Genomic DNA, 24,635 nt, shown 5'->3' on the forward strand with positions numbered 1-24,635 from the left:
TAAATGGACAATAACTGCTACTCTTGATAATATAATATTTTAGTTGTGTTTGTTTAAAAAAAAAACATATATATTTTCAAAAGGACAAGGATATCCTATGATTGATGTACATATACCGGTATAGAGCAGAATTGCACTTCATTATCAATGTCTCATTGATATTGGTCATTTTAGTGACAATTCATGACCAGGTGTGAATTGAATGTAATCTGGCAATTGAGGAGAGGGATGAAGCACTCTACATACCGGTACTGTTGCATTACTTTTGGCACGGAGGGACCGTGCTTTTGGAAAAAACGTTTCAGGGGGTTATTCATGTATTGTAGAATTTTCAACTGATTTCTTTCAGTAAATTGACACAGTCACAGGCATACTATGCATTGTCAGCTTGTAGGATCTACTGAGAAATATACACATACCGGAAGATGTCACCAGCATTTTAGCAAGTAAAATCTAGAGCTTAGAAGAAAGATATAACCATCTTTGAACCTTGCAGTGGTGTATCATGGCAAAACCATGGTTACCCACCCATGAGTTCTTTGAATTTTAATTTGCCGATAGGATTAGATCCAACTGAATAGTAGATGGTTGTTTGGCAGAATAACTGTTGTGATTTAAACTGGTAAAACAATGAACTACATTTGTAGTAATTACCAATGTTGGTAATGGCCAATTTTATAGAATAGCCATCAAAAGTCTTTATTTCTATGTCTATTAAACTTACTTAAATTCAACCTGGTATGATTTGATTGAAATTGTCTCAACGATTGATTCTGCCAATAGAGGCACTCGTTTGTCAAGGTATGCCAGTATTAAAGGTCTGGTGAAATGGTCCCGTTCGTGTGACTGAATATCTTCCAGGGGGTCAATACTATTACACTCGCAACATAATTGCAACCTAAAAGTACGCGCAAGTGTTAATTTTTTGATATTTCTATGCGCGGCTTTCATGGGGTCATTTTGCGACACTCAGGTCACGCCCGCAGCGGGGATCATGTTGGCCGTCTGTGACGTCACAGGTGTGTTCATTTACATCGAATAGCGGTCCAACGTCGCCTTATCTCTGCCCGGTATCCGCTAACAAAACAGCCTCAGTGTTCGTGCTGCCCATTCGCCACGTTCGTTTGCCAATGCGAATCGAAATCCGAAGTGGCGAAAAAAATCTTCCCTAATTCACCACAGTGGCGAAACTGATTTTTGTTTAAAAAATATGGTAAAATAAAGAAAAAACGTGGGTTTTTAGTCTTTTGTTTAATCTGCGCTTCTCTCTCGGCGATTCACAAAAACTGTGTCTACTTCCGTATTATTGCGTTCTTTCCGTCGTACATATTCAAGTCTCGCGAGAGATTTTACGTCATTTAGTCTAGTGTTCAACATGCATACATGGCTCATGCGAGAATTGAAACTTGACACACGCAATCGAGCCCTCGCGATAAATTTGACGTCATTTTGTCTAGTGTACAGCAGGCATAGGAACGCTCGCTCGCGAGAATTGAAACTTTTGCTATACATAGCAGACATACGCATTTTAATCGAGGCAACAAGGTTCGGTGTTGCAGTTGATTTACATTGCGGTCTAGATGTTCTGTGTTGTGCATTGTAATTCCATGTTGCGGTCGATTTGCATCGCGGTCCTCGTGGTCCGGTATTCCCCGTTGTTCTTCAATGCAATCGCCGTCCCAACGACGCGTTCCGTGTTGCTGTCGATATGTGTCAGGGAGGACTCTACCTCCAGGATTTGTATCGCGATCTCTACGTTCCGTGTTGTTGTTCGTTTTAATGGTAGTCTCAATGTTCAGTGTTGGTGTTCATGCAGTTGATTTGCATTACGGTCCCAACTTTCTGTGTAGCGAGTAGCGAGGCAGGCTCAGCCGAGGGACCGTGGCCGATCGTACGAACCAGAAGAGACAAGCACATTATGGTTCAAACACTCAACACTGAAAAAGTTTACAGTTGAGCCGTTCATGTTCTTGCCGCTGTCACAGCCACCAAAAGAACAACGTCTTCCCATAGTGAAGGAGGACACTGTCCTGATCATGTAAGCGGAAACCCTAGAAGTTACCCCCGTGGAGAGCTTACAGAGGTGTGAAATACTTTACTTTATCCGTTATGAGATACGGAGTCGGGCAAACTTCGGAAAGCCGAAAAAAGTCGACTGGAGAGGCTCGGGGGACACGCCCACATTGCATTTTTCTTTTGCCATATTTCATAATCACGCGCGCTAAACGAAAAAAGAAATGAATGTAACTGTTTTATAGACCATCAACTGTATTTCTGTGATTTTGCAACATGGGCATTTCACCAGACCTTTAAAATGCTTACTTTATCCACTGCATGATTGGATCATACTTAATAACTTTTTACATTGAATGGACTGACTATGTTGATTGAAGACAAAACTTAATGTTTGAATGTCCAAGTTTTCCATTTTAAGGAAAACAATAACAGCAAAAAAACTCTACATTGATAAAAGATCTTTTTTCAAAGAAAGAGGACCAAATCTGCATTTGGCTAAAACTCATCTATACATGTATTGCAAATTTTATTTGAAGTGTTGGGTTTGCTCTACAACAGTTTGGAGTATTTGGTTTTCATCCCAGAAAATAATACAACACCTTTCTTATGCTTTAGATCCAGGCCACACACTGATTGTTATTGTTTTGAAGAATATTGTGATAACATTTTGTTCTAAAGAGCTCAATCACTCTGTTTATATTGTAAGTAAACCACTTGATTTCATGAGTGAGTCTATATCATAGTGATTATGTACATTGTACTGTTGAATGATAAGTTTTGTAATGTTGTACTGGTGTGTTGACAGATAAATGATGTCAATCCATTAGCCTAGCTCTATCAGCCTGTCCACAAAACTTAGTCATGAATCTGTGATGGCAGCTTCTAACTCTACCACAATATAATTGTCTACACGTATTGTGGTAGGAAGATATCAGTTCTGTCGAGTCATTTCTGTAGAGTTTTCTCAGAAAGTTTTAATCCTTTTCATATCAGGTCTGTTACTTTCTATCTACCAAGTCAGCAAAACAAGGTATTGAGCCAAAAACATCCGGATGTATATTTTCACCTATTTACCACAAGGCGGTCAAGTCAGAAAAAATCATGTTTACAGTATATCTTTGCTTATTAAAGGAACCTTTCAATGTGCAAGTCTTTGTTAAACAGTCCGGGTCATTTCCAAAATTGGCGATGCTATACCATAATATTTTTTTCCGATCATTACCCAATCAGCAGCCAGCGCGCCATTGACACCCACTGCTCCAGAGTGTATTCCTGGCAACCTCCACATGCGTCCATGGTTACATACACCATAGTGTGTTGAACTCTATCTTGCTATGAGCTCCTCGGCTGCACCATTCACATAACTTTTTTGTATTATCCTCAATCCATTTCAAAATTATTGTGAGTTGTGAAAGAGGGATTTTGGCAAAACACTTGGTGTTGCACATTTCATGGGAATACTGATGTCATTTGTGAAATAAACAATTAATCACACTGTATTCTGTCATGATCTAGACATTTTCAACATCACATACCATTTTTAGTTTGGCTCAAATGACAAACCCATATACATGTATTGTAATGATGCCCCGACTCTGGCCTGAAGTCCTGTGAAATATAATAGTGTACCTACACAGATGGTTCAGAAAACTCCATTTGTATCAGAGATGGCAGCTATCAAAAATTCTACATGAGAGAGATGAAGGAAATTAGGAAAGGGGTAATCAAAATGAATCGCTATATCTCAGTTGCTACTTTGCTTGATGATCTTATTGTTTGTCAAAGTGTTTTTTGGAGAACTAGTCCATTATAGTCTAGTCCAGGCCAGAATTCATTTGTCAACAATAACAATGCGGTTTACACCACAGGGTCCTCAGGCTCCGATGATGATGATGATTAAACATTTAAAAATGAAGAAAAATAAAAATATATTTGGACTCAGTAAAGTTGTTGTTGTTATTGTTGTTATTGTTGTAGTTGATAGTATTTGCAGAAAAGGACAAATTATGCGCTGCAAAATTCATACAGCCTCACTGTACACATGGAGGTAAGCTACCTCGATGCTATACACATGCGCTGCAAAATTCAATACAGCGATATTGATGATGATGATGATGATGATGATGATGATTAAATATTTAAAAATGGAGAAAAATAAAAAATATTGGACTCTGTAAATTTGTTGTTGTTGTTGTTTTTAGTATTATTATTGTTGTTGTTGTTGATAGTATTTGCAGAAAAGAACAAAGTATGCGCTGCGAAATTCAATACAGCCTTACTATACTATGCGTTGCAAATTCAATACAGCCTAACTATACATGTGCGTTGCAGCCTAACTATACATGTGCGTTGCAGCCTAACTGTACTATGCGTTGCAAATTCAATACAGCCTAACATTACCCAAGGGATGTCACTTCATTGCCACACACTTTTTTTTCAATCGCCAAAAATGCACCTAGCAAACATCGAAATCGGTAAAATTCGACGTAGGGTCAAAGCACATTGGTCCTTCTCAATCATACTTATACATTTTTACCTCTTACCGATGAAAAGTCGAGAAATCAGCAGGTTTTTCAGCGCATCTGGTCGTCTCTTACATTCCAGATTTAAAGGACCCGCGCGTTACATTAAATCACGTGGGCGCATTTCAAATCAAACAATAGCAGAGCCCGTACTGAACGAATGGGCCCGACGTGAAAACCCGGCCGTAACGTAAGTTTCTCACGTCTTTGGAAAGAACGTTCTCTTGCTATGGGTGAACTGGAACTGTTAAAGTTACCAGAATTTCATATGCAGACGCACGCAGACAGTGTCACCCATAGTCTTCAAAAGACGTAAGAAACTTACGTTACTTCCGGGTTTTCACGCTGGGCCCATCAGCTCTGCTGGGCCATTTAATTACCAATTTTTTCTGTATGGAGCATAACTCAGACATGTTTCAACGATTTTATTCAAAGTTATTACAAGGACATTGACCAATGTCATAGATATGCAGGTCAATTTGTTTTGTGATATGATCCAATATGGCCGCCAGGCGGCCATTTTATTACGATTTTTTCATGTACAGAGCCATAACTCAGGCATGTTTCAACGATTTATTCAAAGTTGGTACAAGGACATGACCAATGTCATACATATGCACATTGATTTGTTTTGTGATACGATCCAATATGGCCGCCAGGCGGCCATTTTGTTTCGATTTTTTCATGTACAGTGCCATAACTCAGGCATATCTCAACCGATTTTGTTCAAACTTGGTACAAGGACATTGACCTATGTCATATATATGCATGTCAATTTGATTTGTGATACGATCCAATATGACCACCAGGCAGCCATTTTATTACGATTTTTCATGTACAGCGCCATAACTCAGACATGTTTCAACAGATTTTATTCAAAGTTGGTACAAGGACATTGACCAATGTCATATATATGCGTGTGGATTTGTTTTGTGATATGATCCAATATGGCCGCCAGGCGGCCATTTTGTTATGATTTTTCGTGTACAAAGCCATAATTCAGGCATATCTCAACTGATTTTATTCAAAGTTGGTACAAGGACATTGACCTATGTTATACTTATGCACATTGAATTGTTTTGTGATACGATCCAATATGGCCGCCTTGTGACCTTTTTTTACGACTTTCCATGTCCTGAACAATAACTCAGACATGTATCAAGCAAATTTATTCAAAGTTGGTACAAGGACATTGACTTATAGTATACATAAGTACATTGATTTGTTTCTCAATATGGTCTGATATGGCCACATGGTAGCAATTTTGTTATGGTTTTTTCATGTCGAGAGCCATAACTCTAGCAAGTCTCAACTGATTAGTCAGTACATGGACATTGACTTATGTCATACATATACGTGTTGATTTTTAGTCCTTTGGGCCTTTGGCCCAAAGTACTAATGTGATGACGCGGCCTCTGTTGTTGCATACAGTGGGCCGTATGCTGTGGACGCAGGTATCTCAGAAACGCTTCAGTAACTTTTTCTGAAATTTGGTCTGGTGGTCACTTTGGCATGTATCTCAAACGGTCTTTTTTCTTTTTTTGATTGAATCATTTTAAAGTCACTTTTTTAGCTTTTTTGTGAAAACCACTATTTTCAATTTTTCCTCAAAACCACTGATTTGATTATTGTGATATTTGGCATGGGTGTTCGTATAGTTGAAATGCCGTCAGAAATGTTCAAAATTTGGTGATACATGCCTTGTATTATTTTTAAACAATATTTTTATCCATTTTTATTTTATATTTACTTGATTTGACTCGCTTTCGTTAAAGCTACCGTCTGCGCATGCGCACAACTCTAGGACAAAATCTGAGTTGAGAATCGAATCGGACGCCATCTTGTTTCATGGTGTCGGCACATTTTTTACTTTGTGAACGTTTCACTGTGCATTTCAATATATTCTATAGTTATGACGTTGACAGTGATGCACTTTTGCGGCTGTCGTGTATTTTTTGGTACGAAAGGCGCCTTTGATCGACTGAAGAATGATGGTACCGGCAGGCATATCAGTTCTACTGAGGAAGTATCCACTGGCCCGCATAGGTCAGGGACTCACTTAGGGGAGAACCACATGATTTGTGGGGGGGGGGGGTATGGAGGATTGTGAGAAAAAAAATTGTCACCAGGTGAAATAAAAGAAAAAAATAAGCTGTAATGGCTTGAGAAAAAAAATTCTCATAACAGACAAAAATAAATAAAAAAGGAATTGTCATAATGCAGTTGAAATGAGCAAAATTTTGGAAATTCATTCTCATGTGTTCTTTGCTAGCATGCTGCCATAGGCAGCGCAAATGTTTTTACCACAAGCAATTCTCATGTGTTTTTTTTTCCGAGCACTTATGATATAAGCATTCACTACTTTACACCTCAGTGCACTCGATGTTTTCCTTCCTTTTCTGACCCAAGAAATCATATTTCTGGATTTCTGTTGCAATATCTCAATGGTACAGGCAATTTCTAGATGGGACTATTTGACTTCTGTACATTGTGAAAATTTAAAACACAAGACAGGAGTCAATAAACTAGTGTAAAAACCAATATATTATTCTCTCAACATAAATATGTTAGAAAGATTACAAGTTGTCAAAGAAAAATTGAGGAACAACAAATATAATGAAATACAATGTGTGAGCCTTGTTTCTCTGACCACAAAAGATAACATCTCCCCTGAGAACTTAAAAGGAATTGACTATTATAAAGAAAAGGAGGTATAGTATGATCACTGTTGATTTGCCAAAAAAGTGTTTTATATTTAAAGTTGTATATATACTTGACTTTCCATTTTGTTTTCATTCGTTGGAATGTAAAATGAATATATAAAACCATCCTGTGATATGTGAAACACTGGCTTAAATTTGAAAAAGTGCACTGCTACTCCATTTGATAAAAAAATTGATGCAGGTGTGACAGCTGTAATTAAAAAATGCTGTCTCTCTGACAAAAAAAGTTCCCATACCCACTTCCTGCATACCCCCCCCCCCCCCCCGAAATCAAATGGGTCTCTCCTTAATATGCGCATGCGCATATAACAAGTTAGCGTTGTTTTGCCAAGGACCAGCTCCTGGCAAGGACTTTGAAAAATCAAACCGCGCTGTCGTGTTTCTCGGTCTTGTGCGAATTTTGACGTTTTGAAGCTTTTAGCATTTATTGATGATGTTTTGTAAATATGAAGTTCACGGTGATTGTATTTTTGTTGCTGTCATGTATTTTTTTGGCACGAAACGCTCCTTCGTTACCGGCGAATCTATTGCTTTAGCGAGGCAATCCCACCGGCGGCCCGTTAGTAATAGCTGGGTGAGAGCGAGAGAATTCGCTCTGTCCTTCTACCTCCATGTCATAACAAACTAGCGTCGTTTTATGTGATGTACTGTCCTTTTCGGCACAGCGATAACTTTAAGTTTTCTGTTGCTTATTTTGGTAATTTCGACAGTTGTGCATTGATTTTGACATCATTGTTGAAGACAGTGTGTGCTTTAGACTGTCGACAGTCCTCGTGCCTTCTTTTGACCGGATCCGGAGTCACTTGCGGTAGTAATCCAACGTAGGCGATCGAGCGCCGAAGGCGCAAGGTCGAGTGCCGAAGGCACGAGCTTGTATAAATACCGAAAGCTACGCGAGACCAAGCAGTACCTACAAGCGACTGGCGAGAGTCTATGTGTGCTTATGTTGACCGATTTACGCGCACTTCAGAATCACGGCATAATCCGACATGGTAATTTGGCATGATCATCAGATCATACATGATCCGAGATTGCACTTTAGCAAGGTCACGATAACTAATGTTGTTTGTTTCACTGTGGTTTAATACACTCAGTGTGACAGTTTTCGGACGACCTCAGTTTTCGGACATTTAGTGACATACTGTTAGTTACACTCACTTCGCTCCGTATCGATAGCGTTTTACAGGTCATGTAACCTCATATTAAGTCAGGTGACACTGTTGTCCCGTTTTCGATAATTTTTTCGGTAAAATCTATTGAGTTCGCTACGAGCGGCGTTCACAAATTGTCGTCTGACACCGCGTCAGTGATACTGTCAACATACTGCCGTCAGGTCAAAGTAACTGAAATTTTGACTAAAGTCCTGATTTAGCATTGAATTTTGAATGTGGGGGAGATAATGATTTTGAAAATATTCTTTCCATTGTTCGCTACGATTGCATGTAGTTTTAACAAAAATATATTGTTTTGAGAAAAAAAAAGTACATTTAATGAACGTAAGAAGTGTACAAGTTTTCGGACAGACAATATTTAGCATAATTGTGTAAACGTAGTAAGTGACTTACCGCGTAAATAATTCCATACGATGTAATATACTCGCTATTTTTATTAAATAATGCCTGTGCGATTCCAATACAAACAAAATATGAAATGGAAACAATTAGAAGTAATACTCACTGAACAAACTTAGCGAAGTTAGCCACACCGTACGATACAAGGTGCCGAAAGCAACACACACAGACAGCCCGTGTCCGATATCTATAAAGCGCTATACACATCGAAATATAGTTGAGTCGTCCATGGATTAAACATAACTCGTTATCATGAAATATTCTTATATACAGTTTTCTAAACACATCGAAATTAAAAATCGGTGGTTTGAAGTTTCAAATTATCAATACTTAGCTCCTAATCACATTCCAAACACGACGTCCGATTTCTGGGATTGCAGTCCGATTACTACGCCCTCAACATGGGGTCAAAACTTTGGCAACTTTGACCCCGAAATACCACTCCCGTCGTGTCAACTGAGTTTGAGGATAACCACAATAAAGTTTCGAAAGGTATGGTAATAAGATTTCGTATTGCTGGTCATTTACGAAACGACTTTGGGCGAAATTCACTACCCTGTCCGAAAACTGTCACACTGAGTGTACCTATAGGGCCTATTTCCACTAAAAGACTATTAGAATTTCCTCCTGGCTACTTTGAAATCGTGCACTGGCATGCATGTAGTTGTCAACATCACTATGCTTGAATGTAGTAGTAGACTCTTACTATGAATATATCGACTGTCACTGCATATTGCATATGTGTGCAAGTCACTCCATATCATATCAAAAATGTAGTATTGCGACGTTTGAGCTGCCACAAGCCAGAATTTACAGTTTATGAGAAAGTTATCTTACATGTAAAACTCAGTTCTACTGTGAACAAAATGCAAGCTATGTTGCTTAACTATGGTGAATAACATAATATTTTGTACCTATCACCGTGTCAGAAAATCAGAAGGAAACAACCACTCAGACAAACTCTGGTCAGGATGATACTGTCCAATTTTAACCCCTTGACTACCTATGGCGCCGGATATATCCGGCGCCATATTGAATTGCCATATACCTTGAGCGCCGGAAATATCCGGCACAGTTAAATAGGCGTATTTGCTTCGTTTTTGTCGCTAAAAATCCCGTAATTTCGGCGTCGGCATGCAGGGCGACTAAGATTGTTGTATTCCCATCTGGCCAGAATGTGATTGCGCCCCCGTACGTCCGAGTATGGCCAAAATCCGGAAGCAAATGTCGTGACCCATGACCTCGACTCTGAAAGGTCAGGCTGATCACAGACGCGTGGCGCTGATTGTTTACAGTTTTCAGAAGTACGGACGATCGCAAAGATGTTTATGGTTTTTTTTTAATGAAATGAAATGTTTATTTATTGAAAACAAATGTTTTATATGTAAATATGTTCTATTAACAGCAATATTCGTGAATGAAACTAGAGGAAATACAATTTTTTACTAAAAGCCAGTGCAATTTTATAGCAGCCATATTATCAATATGACTGATCACATGACTGGTCATGTGTTTGGTCATGTGATATGTTCTTCTCTAAAATGTATTTTTAAATAATGTGAATTATTTTTTGATAAATCATAACCATTACAGATGCATGTTTCTGCAAGAAAGAGATAAAGCAGGTGTTTACAAATATAAAATGTGTTGATTTTCAAATACAGAATCATGTCAGATGCTGATGTTTATGGTTCATTTACTCTGCCTTTTGTTAGAAAAATCTTAAATAGGTACATCTATAAATAAAGTAAAGGGTAGATATTATTACATATATGTAAAGACAATGCCATGAAAATTGCAACTGTATTCAAATTTGCATCATTTTATGCATTTAAAACTCGTCCTGATGCTTCAAATATTCATATTCTTTGCCAACTCTGGTCATATGATGTGTCATGTGATCAGTCACGTGACCTGGAAATACAAAACTTATGTTTGAAAAAGTGGGAAATTTCATGCTGATTCAGAAAATATATGGTTTATTGGTACTTACTTAATTTTTGCTCAAAGCAGTGTTCATACAACGACCACACCCAAGATTTTATCAATATTTACATAAGGGGCCTGGTATATAGGAATACATTGGCCTTGGTAGTCAAGGGGTTAAGGTAGTATGTCTCTCGGCACACACTAGATACTCATGACTGTAAAACAACATTTCCATATAATTGTATATTCAGTTTTTATATTTAGTTTGCATTTCACCATATTCTATGTCCTTCCCTGCACTACATAATTCAAAATGAATATTGTTTTGGCCTATACATACTTGAGGGGTAAGCTTATTTAGTCTCATACATTAAAGATGCACTGTTGACCTTCAGAGTCCAAACTTTTTATCATTGTATTGTAGATAGGTGTACACTCCAAATACTAAGTACAAGTGTGGTGAGTGTAACAAGCAAATGTTTTTTAGTCAATGGCCCAAATTTATTTTCTATTTGATGGACAATAAATACATGTGTAATCAATGCCAACAATCCAGTTTAAGTAATTTGGTTTAGATTAGCCATTGTCCATTATATTACAATAGTTTGTGGCTAAATTTTCTCCCCTTCTGTATCATATAAGTTCACCGTTTCCTGTTTTAGATATTGTTGATCCTATTGAGTTCCATCTCTTATTCTTGATTCACTTTCACATTAACTTTCATTTATGTCCAAACAATTTGACTTTTTGCCAGATTTCACATTTATGGCAAATAATAAACAGTAAGGAGGCACAAAGGACGTCGGTGCCCCCGGGCCCCATGTTTAAACAGTAAGATCAAATATCGCTGCGTGGCGGCAAATTTGTTACGATTTTCTCATGTACTGAGCCATAACTCAGACATACCGTTATTTCCACCAGTATCATTCAAAGTTGGTACAAGGACATTGACCTATTTCATACATGCTCGTCAGTTGTTTCACATCATGTAGCAGTATCATGTCAATTTTTGAAGTTTCATAATTAGGTTGATATGTCAGAAATACTGCATCAAATTTCATGAAACTTTGTACAGATGTTAAGCTCACATTGCTTTAACAGTGAAAAAGACATTTATCAGTGTCATTTTAATTAATTTGTAATTGCATATGTAATGAACTTTCCTTATTAGAGTGATGTATCCACAAATACAACGTCAAATTTGATGAAACTTGATACAGATGTTGATCTCATAGTGTTGTAAATACTACATTAAACTTTATGAAATATGGTACCGGTTATCTATTAGTGTTAGGATAGAATGAAAAAATGTTTTTGCAACATCCTGTCAACTAATTCCAGTTGACTCATTTAATGACCTTTAGGATAGTGGCCTACATTGGTTTTATGTTTTTCATCACCATGGAACTCATTCTTGGCCATTGAGTGCCATCTGTATCAAAGTATTTTTATCACAGAACCTGTAATCAAAGTACCCATTAGCAAGCGGGGACTGGGTCATCAACGATGACTTGTTTTTCTTCATTTTTAAATGTTTAATCATCATCATCATCGGAGCTTGAGGACCCTGTGTTTACACATGTATAGACTGATTTGACAAGCTGAATACTGTGTATCTCAACATGCTTTTGGGAGAAACGGTAGATCATGAAACTAAAATTGACATTAAAAACTAAAATTTTTAAAAGTTATGGCTGCTGGCTGTCTGCTTAACCCTTTTCCTGCCAGACAGCAATAACTGTACCATATCATTTCCCCATCAGCCAAGTCAGTAGAAAGCGGTATTGAGCCAAAAAATGATTTATTCTCACCCACTTGGCTTGGTATGTTATAGCATCTTTTGTCCAAAAAAAATCAACTTTACAGTATTATGTTTTCAACAGCCTTCAAATGTACAGTATTATGTTATGTACTGAATAATGTTAAAATTATACATCATATGGAATACGTTTTGTTTCATTAATTTTAACCATCTTGACCTGGTGGTGAAACATGGACTTGGCGGGAAAAGGGTTAAAGATGGTGTAGCTAATTTAAAGAATAGAATTTAGAAACAAAAGTAATTAATTTTGCTGCTATAGATGTACATCAGCACTTTGGTACTATACTGCCATTGAAATCTGGGAAATTGTTACCTTAGCAAGACAAAAATATTCAAGTCAGGGAATTGTTGATTAAATAGGCTGTTTAGAATGGTTTAGGTATAGCCTGTCGAGGATAATGAGGGACGAGTGGATTTTGAATTGGTGAGAGACAATCCTGTTTGAAATGAGTAAGGGATAAACCTGTTGCAAATAGCTGAGGGACTCTATATCTGGTCATGTAAATATGTATTTATTTGCTTATGAAAATTTCAAAATCATACAATTGTTAAAACATTTATGTTATACAGTTTACACAGATTTACAGCGTTTATTGTGACATCAAATCCAACTATGCTGATCACTAGTGTGAGCGGTTGACATACCAAGATAAGTGTGTATGGTGCACGCTGTCTGAATTCAGCATATCACATACCAGATTGTGAGTTAAACACATCTGCCAATACAATGGGGTCTATTCATCTTGGCATTGATCTTACAGTTTGACATACATTGTTAACTTGAATGTAGTATACCCAGTAGTTTGATGTGCTTCATACAATTTAATAATCTTTTCATTTGATTTTCAGGTTGCATTGCTGATAAAGAATGTAGATGTGCCATCAATCAATTTAGATGTGATACTATGGAAAAGAACAGCTGTACATGTATACCAGAAGAATGGATGTGTGATGGTGATAATGATTGTGGTGATGATAGTGATGAAACCAACTGTGGTGAGTCAACCATTCTTAGAAAAAGAAACTAGAATAGAGCATATTATGGTGAGGGATCATTTTGAATTATCTCAGAGGTAATTAAACAATAAAAGTGTTTTGTGTTGCTGTTAGACAAATTGTACAAAATATAATAAATAATATTCTTTTTGACTTTTTGATGTCATGAGAAAATTAATACAATTTTGTAATAAAAAAGATATTAATTGCAATAAGGAAAATGTTCAAGAGTTATTAAGCATTGTTTGCCTTTCTGTTCTTCATGTTAATTGTCTCTATGAACACAAAACTTGCTATGTATTTGGGTAGTATATAAACTTGAAGTCTGTCAAGTTTTCACTACAAGCAAGTATTTTGTTGTCTGAGCATTATTTACTGTTACTTTTCACACATTGTATTCTGATGATAGTATCAACTTTGTAAGTAATTTGTCTTCTTCTTCAACTGTCAGCATACTCATAAAATTTTAAATTTTACCAAACCAATTTACTGTGAAATTGAAATTATTAATGTCAAATAAATGTGTATGAGTGACTCTTAAAACCATGTGGACAAGTAAAATTTGCACAAGTCTTCAAGTTGTTTGCAGTCTTCAAGTTGTTTGCAGTTCTGGGGTTTAAATATGCTTGTCATTGCAGTGCAAAATGGAAATGAGGGTCCACAATGGAATCAATCTTGAATTCATCTTAAAGCGCAGTGGTCGTCGAAATGTGCGTGCGCAATTCTTTTGTTGATAAACATAAATTTTTGTAAACATAAATTTTCTCAACTTCAATCGGAGTGAGATGGGAGCGGTCCCTCACTTTGTTAACGCCTTTGTAAGACTCAACCTCATGCAATAGTAAAATATTAAGATCGGAAACGAACTTCAGTGGTGTATTTCTATTTATAAACTCATGTAAGGCTACGAACATTGAGACACTACACTCGGGAAATTATGTTGCTGAGTTTACTGCACGCAGTCACAGTGAACAAATTGGTTTGATCGCGCGCGGTCACGCTGGTTGTACACAATGCTATGTACTGTACAGTAAAAATACATCACTCAAATGATCAATATTGTATATATATGTAGACCAGCAACAAGCACAATGCCTAACACAAAAATTACACTCAAGACCATGATCGGCAAGCCGGAGCAGGACACCGGAGATGCTGTTGCTTCGATAAGGGAGACGGTCACCGCGTTGACGTACATGGATATAAGAGAATCCAGTCCCACAATGTACCAGTCCCACGACGACTTGGCCAACGACCCACTGTTGATCACCATTTCTTACTTCTTCTAGTAATACGTGGCAAGAAATAGTCAAATGACAGGAAACAATAGACAAAACGTGCGGGTTTTTGCGGCATTTGGACGGAAAATTGCACGGCTACATTTAGGGAGGCATCACAGACATGATGTTTACTGGATAGTTTGTATAAGTGTAGTTTATGCTACGTTCCGACTTTCTCTTCCGTGATTAGGTGATTAGGCTAAGGAAGAGAACGTCGGAACGTAGCATAAACTAGACTCATACAAACTACCCAGTAAACATCACGCCTGTGGGATGCATCGAGAGATCCTGTGCACGGTCATGGCAGTGATCCAATAGCTAGATAGTGTGGGCCTACCGGTGCAACGCGCGCAAACTTTGTTATTGTACCTCCTTATTGCCAGGTAGGTCTGAATCCTCTTTCAAATGAGATAACCCCCACATAACAAGAAGACCTATAGAAGGTCCTTCGCTTGACTTGATACCTGTACTCGGAATTCTCGTTTGCACCCCCAATGGGGTAAAGTTCATAGTGGAGTTGTATTCTCAACAGCCGAGTGTAGCGCGCCATATACCCGGTTCTCTTGACATAGAAGTTCAGCTTCTTGCTGCAGTGGGCATTGCTGTGCGAGCATTAGATTTCTGTAGCTTGCGTTATTGTCAATTGTACTCCTGTTGGGCCTCTTGAAATGAAAGCTCCGTCCTCGCTAGCGATGTCGTAATCTGTTGGCATATACACGCATACGGGTGAGTGTTTAGCTCCATGGCTCGAGCGATAACAGTAGTCGAGCCCCATTCAACTGATTCAAGAAAATCATGATCAAATGTGACCTCAATCCAGCATGTAAATACTGTTCAATATTCAATATATATTAAATTTAGATTTGGTAAGTTGGTATGCTTGTGACAGATCAGCCGCCATTTTAACAAGTGGCAATATCGCAAACATAATAATCAACCCGTAACCCAGTGCGGCATTCTTGGATATATGTTGTCAACAGGGGTGACCCCTCAGGAGCATGCGCAGCGCGATGACCACTGCGCTTTAACTAGTGAGACAGGGATAATCTACAAGTAGACTGATAAAAGTTTTCAGTGGTATGGCAGATATGCAGATATTGTGGAGAAATGTGACACTTCTATCTCTCAAATGATGAATAACAGCATACCTCAATATGACTGATTGAATCATGAAATTGCATCACTCTCAAATTTGTCAATTTTAGACCTATCATGATATGTACATTTCCATACGCCTGGTGCTACCCTATTACTGTAAGAGGTTCAGGATGGTCTAACATAATGTTGTCGGATGTACGGTAGTTATGTTTTACCTTCACTTGGTTCGCTTATTGGACCAGTTTTGATGTCATACTACTCTTAAAGTAGTACAACTCTTAAAGAAGCAAATTTGCTTCAGTGTACTTCAGTTACAAGCTAAGATGGTTTGAAACTTAGCAGTCATAGAAAACCAAAGTGGTAATCAGAAAATTTAGGTAACAGAAACCAACTGAAGTACCCTAGCTGCCATGTTACCCATGGTTTTACCTCAAAGAAAGAGCAGTCAACATCAGTCATAAAATGAGTGTGGTTATGCTTTGGTGGGTAGCTATATAATTTTATGATGCTATGAAGTACCCATAAAGTGACATTAATTTTCCTTTGATGCGTGTCAAGATTAAGCATTTATCCAGCCCAGGTTATGTGTCACCTTCAGGTCAAGCTGGTAAAAAGTAGTAAATGCATACAGTAACATGCAATACGTGTATATGTTGCATTTTAACATTTGACTTGAACATTTAAGTCCCCTGAAAACAGAGATACCCCAAACTAGTGACTGTACATTGCTTTGCTGACATCTAATGTCAAACTAGTAACTTCACATTGATTTGTTGACATCTATTGTAATGTTACTGACTTTACATTGATTTGCATACATCTAACATCATACACTAGTGACTTCACATTGATTTGGTTAATCTAATGTAGTATTTGTGAATGCACTTGATTTGTTGACATCTAGTGTTGCTTTAGTGACATTTCATTGATTTGCGTACATCTAATGTCCTACACTAGTGATATTGATTTGCAGACGTCTAATGTGGTTCTAGTGATCATCGTGTATGTTGATAGGCTTATATCTAATAGTTTCAAAGTGTTTAGTCAAGGAAAGAGCTATAAAACAATACAGTGGGTGAATGTGTCGTCAATATTTTCAGAGCAATTTGAAACCCAAAATCAGATATTTTCAGGACATCGTATTAAGCATCAAACCCATGCAAAACTGCTGCCGATAGATTTCACTTACATTATAAATTTAGAAAACAATTGGTACTATCTAGGCCAGTCACAACATAAGTAATTCTGGAGAAATCATATAGTATGTGCATGGAAGTGTGATCATTGATTGTAATGGTAGCCTTGTGATAAGATTTATAAGCCAGCTTGTTTTTTGGGAAAATTTCATTGTATAGTTAATCCTGCCAAGAGCTTTGATCTTTGATCTTTGACCTAGATCTTCCGACATGTTCAGCTGATGATTTCACTTGCCAAAATGGAAAATGCATTCGTCTAACTTGGGTATGTGATTCCGATAATGATTGTAATGATGGGTCAGATGAACTAGGATGCCCACCAAGGAATTGTACGGAGAATGAATTTAGATGTCAAAATAACAACTGCATAAGGAAACAATGGAAGTGTGATGGAGATGATGATTGTGGTGATGGTTCAGATGAGCAGCAATGCAGTAAGTATTAAACCTTGTGTATTTGTGATGTGAATAGAAATAACAAATTCAGGTGCTAGAGCTGTTAATCCATTCCGAGCCTTTCTCACAAAAAATTCATCATAAAAAATGAAGATGGAAATGCAGACATCACTGTTAAACCAGTTTCAGAAATAAAGCAATGAGCCATATTTAAATTGATCATTGACATTGGTCATTATAGAGTTGATGTTGATGTCATTGTATTTATTTTGTAACTACAGAAAAACAACCATGTGGAGAGAATGAATTTGCTTGCAACGATGGTAGTTGTATAATGGCATTGTGGAGATGTGATGATGACTATGATTGTATGGATAACTCAGATGAATTCAACTGCCGTAAGTCTTACCTTTCCATAATATCACTTCAAACCAGATAAAGGCAACTTGTGACTACATTGAGATGTTCATGACAAATATTTATTGTAAGGATGTGCTATTTTCAGTCCCTGCCAGATAAGTCGTGAACAGGGACATATGGATTGGGTTCTGTGCATGCATGTGTCCGTCCGTCCACCTGGAACTGTTTCTTAGACATGACTGGACTGATTTGCTTCTAACTTGGTAAGAGGACAACACAACATGACATACCAGTATATGTGCATGCCAATTTATTTTGTCAGCTGATCAAATAGGGCTGCCAGGTGAATGCCAATTTAAACACAGAATTTCATGATAAAGCACTACCAGGCATGGAATATTTGTCTACTTTAGATGTTGCTATTTTGAAAAAACTTCAGCATCTATGTATTCGTGCCAGACATTTACTTTCACTTGTCACTGATACAATATTGAACACAACTACCATGTCATGTCAAAACAGTCACAGTTTGGTTTCCAAAAGTCTTGACCAAGTTAAGTTCGATTACTTCCTTATTAATCAAAAACTTGGATTCTACAACTGTGTAAAATACATTTGAAAACAGTCAGGTTTTGGAAAGTCTTGTTCAAGTACAATTCAATTGGTCCTATCAAACAAATATCTATAAAATGAAAATTTAAAAGTCATATTTCGGACATTTTGTTCAAGCACGATGCAATTGTTTAACCAGTCGAATATCATTGATTTTGGTCCAAGAACTACTTGATCATTCAATCAGTTGAATACTATCATTACCATAAAATGAACATAAAAATTTGGGTTTTGGAACATTTCGTTGCAGTATGATTCAATATCTGATTAGTGTGGTTTTGGAGATCTCTTGCACGTACGATTTTATCCACATTTGTTTCAATTCAACATTGTGATTTCACATCATTCTGTTAAACCCGCGGTGCGGGTTATAAAAGACCCCTAACTCATCGAAAATTCATAATGGCGCTTGAGTGACAACTGGCAACAGCAAGGTAGATCGCTCCGTGAAAATCAGCCGAAGCGATTCTCAAACAAACATTATTGGCATACCATAAGCATAGACTGTTTCATAAACACGTAGGCCATGCAGGTATCCGCAAAGTTTCACAAAGCCTTTTAAAATTACGACGAATAGGGGAAAAATCGCTTTCGAAACAAAGGAAATGGCCCCGAGGGAACAGTCGTTCCGCGATTCAAACAATTGTCAATCATTCAGTGACGCTCAGAGGTGTAAACTGGTCTAACATTTGCTGTGCATACGAGAATAATTACGATGTAAACAAACTATGTGTATGCTTAGAGTTACATGTATATTGGAGTGCACATAGGAAGAAAACTTCGTGGTTGTCATAAACTATTTTACTAACAAGCGTTTATGATGCAATGACATCGCGAAAGTGAGCCATTTTCGGTCGTGACTTAGCAAGAGATGAGTCAGTACCGTAACGATGTATTCTTGCGAAAAGTGCGTACACTGTATTTTACAGAACTGCAGGCAGAGTCCATAGTTCACAATGACATCGAAAACAACTAAATATTAAAGCATGGCGGTAGCCTCCACGATCAATTTAATTACAGTCAGTCAAAGAGAGCCACTTTTTTAAACAGCCCCCCAAATCTACGGCCGAAAGTACCGGTACGCTACAGTCGCTTTTGATATAAATTCTAGCCCTGACAACGGCCGTATGGTTGGTACATGTACACGTGTTCGCACACATGGCAATAACATGTCGTGTTCGGAGGGTTGGTAAGGTTTTGACATACCGGTTGCCCCAGTAACGTTGGGACTTCTTTTATGATAATTAAACAAAGCTTGTAAAGACATCAAAACAGTATTTGTCAATGTCAGTTCAAGGTGAGCAAGTGAGCGTCGACGCGTCATCACCCGATCTTCTTTGAAAGGCTTGGTCTATTGATACGTGTGTCCGAGATCGGCTCATTGAGTTGGCACTACATCGTAAGATTTTGACAAAGGTTGGACTTTAATATCTTCAATAACGAAGATATCTATGAACCCAGTCCGTGATTCATCCCATTGCTCCGAAAATAAACATAACTCGTGATGAGTTGTCCAGGATCACCCTCAAAGCAACCGAGCAGCCGACCTCGATCGCTTACAGATATCGTGGTACGCGAGATTCATGGAAAATCTTGATCCTTCCGTGATGTATCGTAGTGAACTTATTTTTTTATTTCAGCGATCGGTCATGACGTCGCGTCGTTCACCTATTTCGTACCATTTTCCTGACCATGTTTCTCAGTCAATGTTTAGATCGGTAATTCGTGATTTCAACATACGAAATAGTCATCTTCGGATTATTTTTAATGTTTATGTTTATTACTTTTTTGACGATTATTTCCACTACGCGTACTACGTGCGGCGCCATTTCCGTATCTAGATAATGGCGGTCAGTAGCCGAATCATTCTCGAACGATGACATGACCCCGAAACTTCAGTAAATCAACTCAGCAAAAACTTCAGTAGATCAACTCAGCACGCTCCTGTTTTTAGCTACTATAGACTATAGTCTATAGAAGCTATTGGGATGGGTATCCGTCCGGCGTCCGTCGTCAGTCTGTATGTATGTATGTATGTATGTATGTATGTATGTATGTCCGTTTGTGAGGCGTCCGTCCACTCAAATATCTTGAGAACCGCAGTACTTACTGATTTGATATTTGTTGTGTAGATGAAAAATATGATTTTGAGAAACTATTTTTTTTTATTTTTTGATATTGTTGAAAATAGCAAATTAATGCCAAAAAAGGTGTTTTGGTAAAAATCTTCTTCTTCATAACCGCTGGTCAGACAGCTTTGTTATTTGGTATACAGGTCCCTAGGGATAACCCAACTTAGATTTGTTCAAATTGTGATGAAATATGCAAATGTGTATTTTTAAGGAATTTTTTTGTCATTTTTGGTCAGAATTTGACTTACATTGTATGTAATTCTTGTACTGTATAAACCCTATCAATTCACCCAGAAAAAAATAATTAATATGATTTTAAATAATTGAATTAATTAGGAAATCATCAAAGCCAAAATAATTTTAGTGTGGAATTATCAGAAAGTTCAACTTTTTTTGACAGTTCATAGTGAAATGCTTGCCATCTTGGAGGATTAAAACATGTAATGGCAACTTTCCTGAATCCTAACTTTGATATATTCTGAACCACCATTTATGTTATCTAAAAGAAATTGCTCATAATGGTTTGTCATGATAGGGTGGTCAAATAAATAGAGATAGAGAATGTTCTAATTTCCATTTATGGTTGACTTGATAAGGATAAAATAAGATTACTTTTTGAGGAAAAAAATAGAGTGGTCAATTAAAAGAGTGGTCAAAGTGATGGGTTTTTATGGTAAAGCTGGGCTGTAAGATTCCTTGTGTGCTATTTATAGCAATTATGCAATCTGTGTAAACAGTGCAATGAAAGTGTAACATGATTCCTTATAATGCTTTTGATGACCTTGAACTTCTTAAGTTTCAAACATTTGTCTCTTCAGTGTGCTTTCTCTGAGTATGTACAGTCTCGACTTATTCAACAGAACTTACTTACAATGTTAATTTGAAAGTTAAAATGTGCTTGGTTAATAGGATGAAAATACTGATATTAAAAGATAACCAGCTCAAGATTCTTTATAACCTGACAGATATGCTGTTTTTTATGACGTAAATCTTGATTTAAGCAAGTCTTGTTTACTTTAATTAGAATGTAATTAACTCTCGTTTATTTGCTATTATTGACTAATATAGTCTGATGAAATATGCAAATCTGTATTTTTACGGAATTTTTTCCATTTTTGGTCAGGCCATCCTGAAATGAGCTATCAAAGATATCCACCTTCTTCATCAATACATGTGTCACAAAAGGTTATTCTCTACATAACACAGCAGAGCTCTGTCAACTGTTGAGTCGCTTGTTTTTTTCAAAACCGCTGGTCAGACAGCTTTAATATTTGGTTTTCAAGTCCCTAGGATGACCTTAGTGAGATAATTTCATACAGTCAGGAAATACTTAATTTTGTATCCATGTCTATAGTAGCTTCAGGGACTTTGGCCCTATGTTTATGAAATTGATATTTTTTCCTTCTTTCTTTTTTCTTTCGCGTATTGCAAAGGCTTTACCTAAGCTTATAGTCAGAGCGTGAGTTGAGAGCAAACAGATTACGCAGATAATGCGAACGATAGCAACTGTTACCAACAGACTTTATGCAGAGCCATGCCCCAAAAACGCCCATCCAAACTTGGCATTAATCCGGATCCCGGTCCATTTCGCCCCGGGCTTTAACTGAAAATTTACAATCTGGTTCAATGAGATCAATTGAATGCTCTGATTTTAGAACTCTGTGTACCCTGTGTTGCGAAACCTCTCATTTAAGTACGATTTGATTGGTTAATCAGTTGAATGTTACAACCATATCGGTTTCATCCAGGATTGCATCAACAGGGGGATTTTCCCCTTGACCAGAAAATTTAGGGGTGATTTCACCAGTACATGTGTTCTACTTGTATTTCTAAGGTGTGACTGGCATCATTTCATGAGGTGCTGGTCCCCCTTGACAAATTACTGGGGGGTGCCAACATGTCAACAAAGGGGGAATCCCCCATTCCTCTGTCAAGATAAAACACTGCCATAAAATATCCATTAAAAAGCAGGTTTTGGAGATCGCCTGTGTACGAGATTTTTATCATTTGTATCAAAGAAATGGTCAAAGTTTCAAACCTATCAGCTGAAATTTTAAAGTTGGGTTTGGAACATCTCATTTTAGTGTGATTTCATCAAGCAAATCATTTGATTTCACAACAATTAAATATTGAAAAGAAGTGTTTCAGAATGTTTCTGAGATACGGTTTGTTCATTTCCTATACCTGGAGTATGTTTCATGGGTCAAACTCTGACATGCTTTGTTACTAAATGGATAATACTGCAGAAAATTTTGCAACATTCACTTCTTAATAGTCATCGTCTTCACTGCTAGTGTCTGAATCAGTTATTCAGCTGCAGATTGTTTACAAAGGGACTTTTGGTGGAAACAAATTTGTGCAAATATGCACAGCCTGAGATTGGTGTTAGTAAAAATGCCATACCAAACAAGATATATTGTCCATGCAATGTCACATGACGAGAGTGCCAACACTGGTGCTTTTTTCCCATGATACAATTTTGTTCTTCTTTTGTTTTGCCCAGTTTTAAAAGAACAAGTGAGTTCTGAATGAATAAAACAGCATAGTATACAGTTCTGTATAACCAGACCCAAAACTTACACATACTACTTTCCCGGCCATTTTCTGGATATGCTTTGACCAGTTTCATTTCACTTCATGATTCTGTCAATGTTTTCCAAATTTATTAACCAACTGGGACTATGTCATGACTTGTTTAAACTTCAATTCAATTAAATATTATCAAATTACAGGCAGGGATTATGTCATTTTCAATGACTTGTTTCGGTCCTGTATCAGTTTTGACAGAATCAAAACATTCAATTGCTGTTGTTTCAAAATTATTTCACCCAAAGTTAAACACAAGTTCACATACACTACGGTAGAGAACAGTAGATAATATGTCAATATTCATAGTATGTAGAAAATTTTGGATTTTGCATTGGTTTTTGTAAGCTATGTAATCAAGACTTTGTTCAAGATCTGTAAATAATGATGTGATGGTATCATATCCATCAAACTGGAACCTAATGACATAAAAGCTACCATATACATCACCTTACCAGTATGTGATCTCAGTAAAGTTGTAAGATTTATATTTGTCATAAGATTCTCACATTGAATTCAAGCACCCATATACTAACTGTAGTTCAATGATTTTATTCCTAGCTATTACAACGTGTGGAGAAGATCAGTTTATGTGTTCATATGGTCGCTGTATTCTAGCCAGTTATCATTGTGATGATGAAAACGACTGTGGCGATGGTAGTGATGAAATTCATTGTGGTGAGTACTGCAAACTCTCTGGTCTTCCCTTTGTCTCCTTTTCAAATTTTGACATGATACTGTAAAATTTTACACACCTTATTGGTAAAGTCAACATCGACATTTGTTCAAAATTGTTATCAGTAATGCAGCAGAAATTTTGCAGAGGAAGTCAGGCTTGCTTTACGTCATTCAGATTTATTTATAATTTGATTGTGATAGTTTGGAAATCTCTCAGAGCCGGCTTTCATCTTTATATGTGACCATGTAGTCTCGGTTTATACCCAGACTGCTGCGCTAGGCTTTCATTCAGCCACCCCTTCACAGTCTTGGAAAACAACATTCGAAATTCTCTGAGCAAGATACCGTGAAATGGACAAGAGCGATGCATCCTGGGATGTAATTCTGTTTTGAGTTATTATAAGTCATGGAAAATACAGCTTCAAGATTGTTAAGAAATGGCATTTGAAGTCATTTCTCAGTAATGAGTTTGATTTATGACTTTTCTTGCTCTTACTCTTGATTACTTATTGATGTTCACTTGATGATAAGTCTTACAGAAAGATTAAACCTTGTTCATTGAATTTCTTCTCTGAATACTGTTAGGTAAATGTTTTGCAATTAAAAAAGAAGCAACAGTAAAATAAACAATTGTCTGTCTCTGTGTACTGAAGTAAGAGTAACAGACCTGCAAAACCAATAGCTTTGAACCTTTATTTCATGAAGGAAGGTACATGTCA

The 24,635-nt window shown here is 37.2% G+C and overlaps 1 protein-coding gene across 1 annotated transcript in view; it reads left to right on the forward strand.

Annotated features, from left to right (window-relative positions):
* The window catches only part of LOC139117184 (low-density lipoprotein receptor-related protein 4-like), a 119,530-nt gene that overhangs the window by 46,297 nt on the left and 48,598 nt on the right, over positions 1-24,635 (forward strand). The window contains exons 2-5 of the mRNA XM_070680111.1: positions 13,433-13,579; positions 17,354-17,587; positions 17,830-17,946; positions 23,800-23,916. Of these exons, the coding sequence (XP_070536212.1) occupies positions 13,433-13,579; positions 17,354-17,587; positions 17,830-17,946; positions 23,800-23,916 (615 nt within the window). The remainder of the gene's footprint in view (positions 1-13,432; positions 13,580-17,353; positions 17,588-17,829; positions 17,947-23,799; positions 23,917-24,635) is intronic.

The sequence above is a fragment of the Ptychodera flava genome, chromosome 1 (genome assembly GCF_041260155.1).
Source record: "Ptychodera flava strain L36383 chromosome 1, AS_Pfla_20210202, whole genome shotgun sequence".
NCBI lineage: Eukaryota > Metazoa > Hemichordata > Enteropneusta > Ptychoderidae > Ptychodera > Ptychodera flava.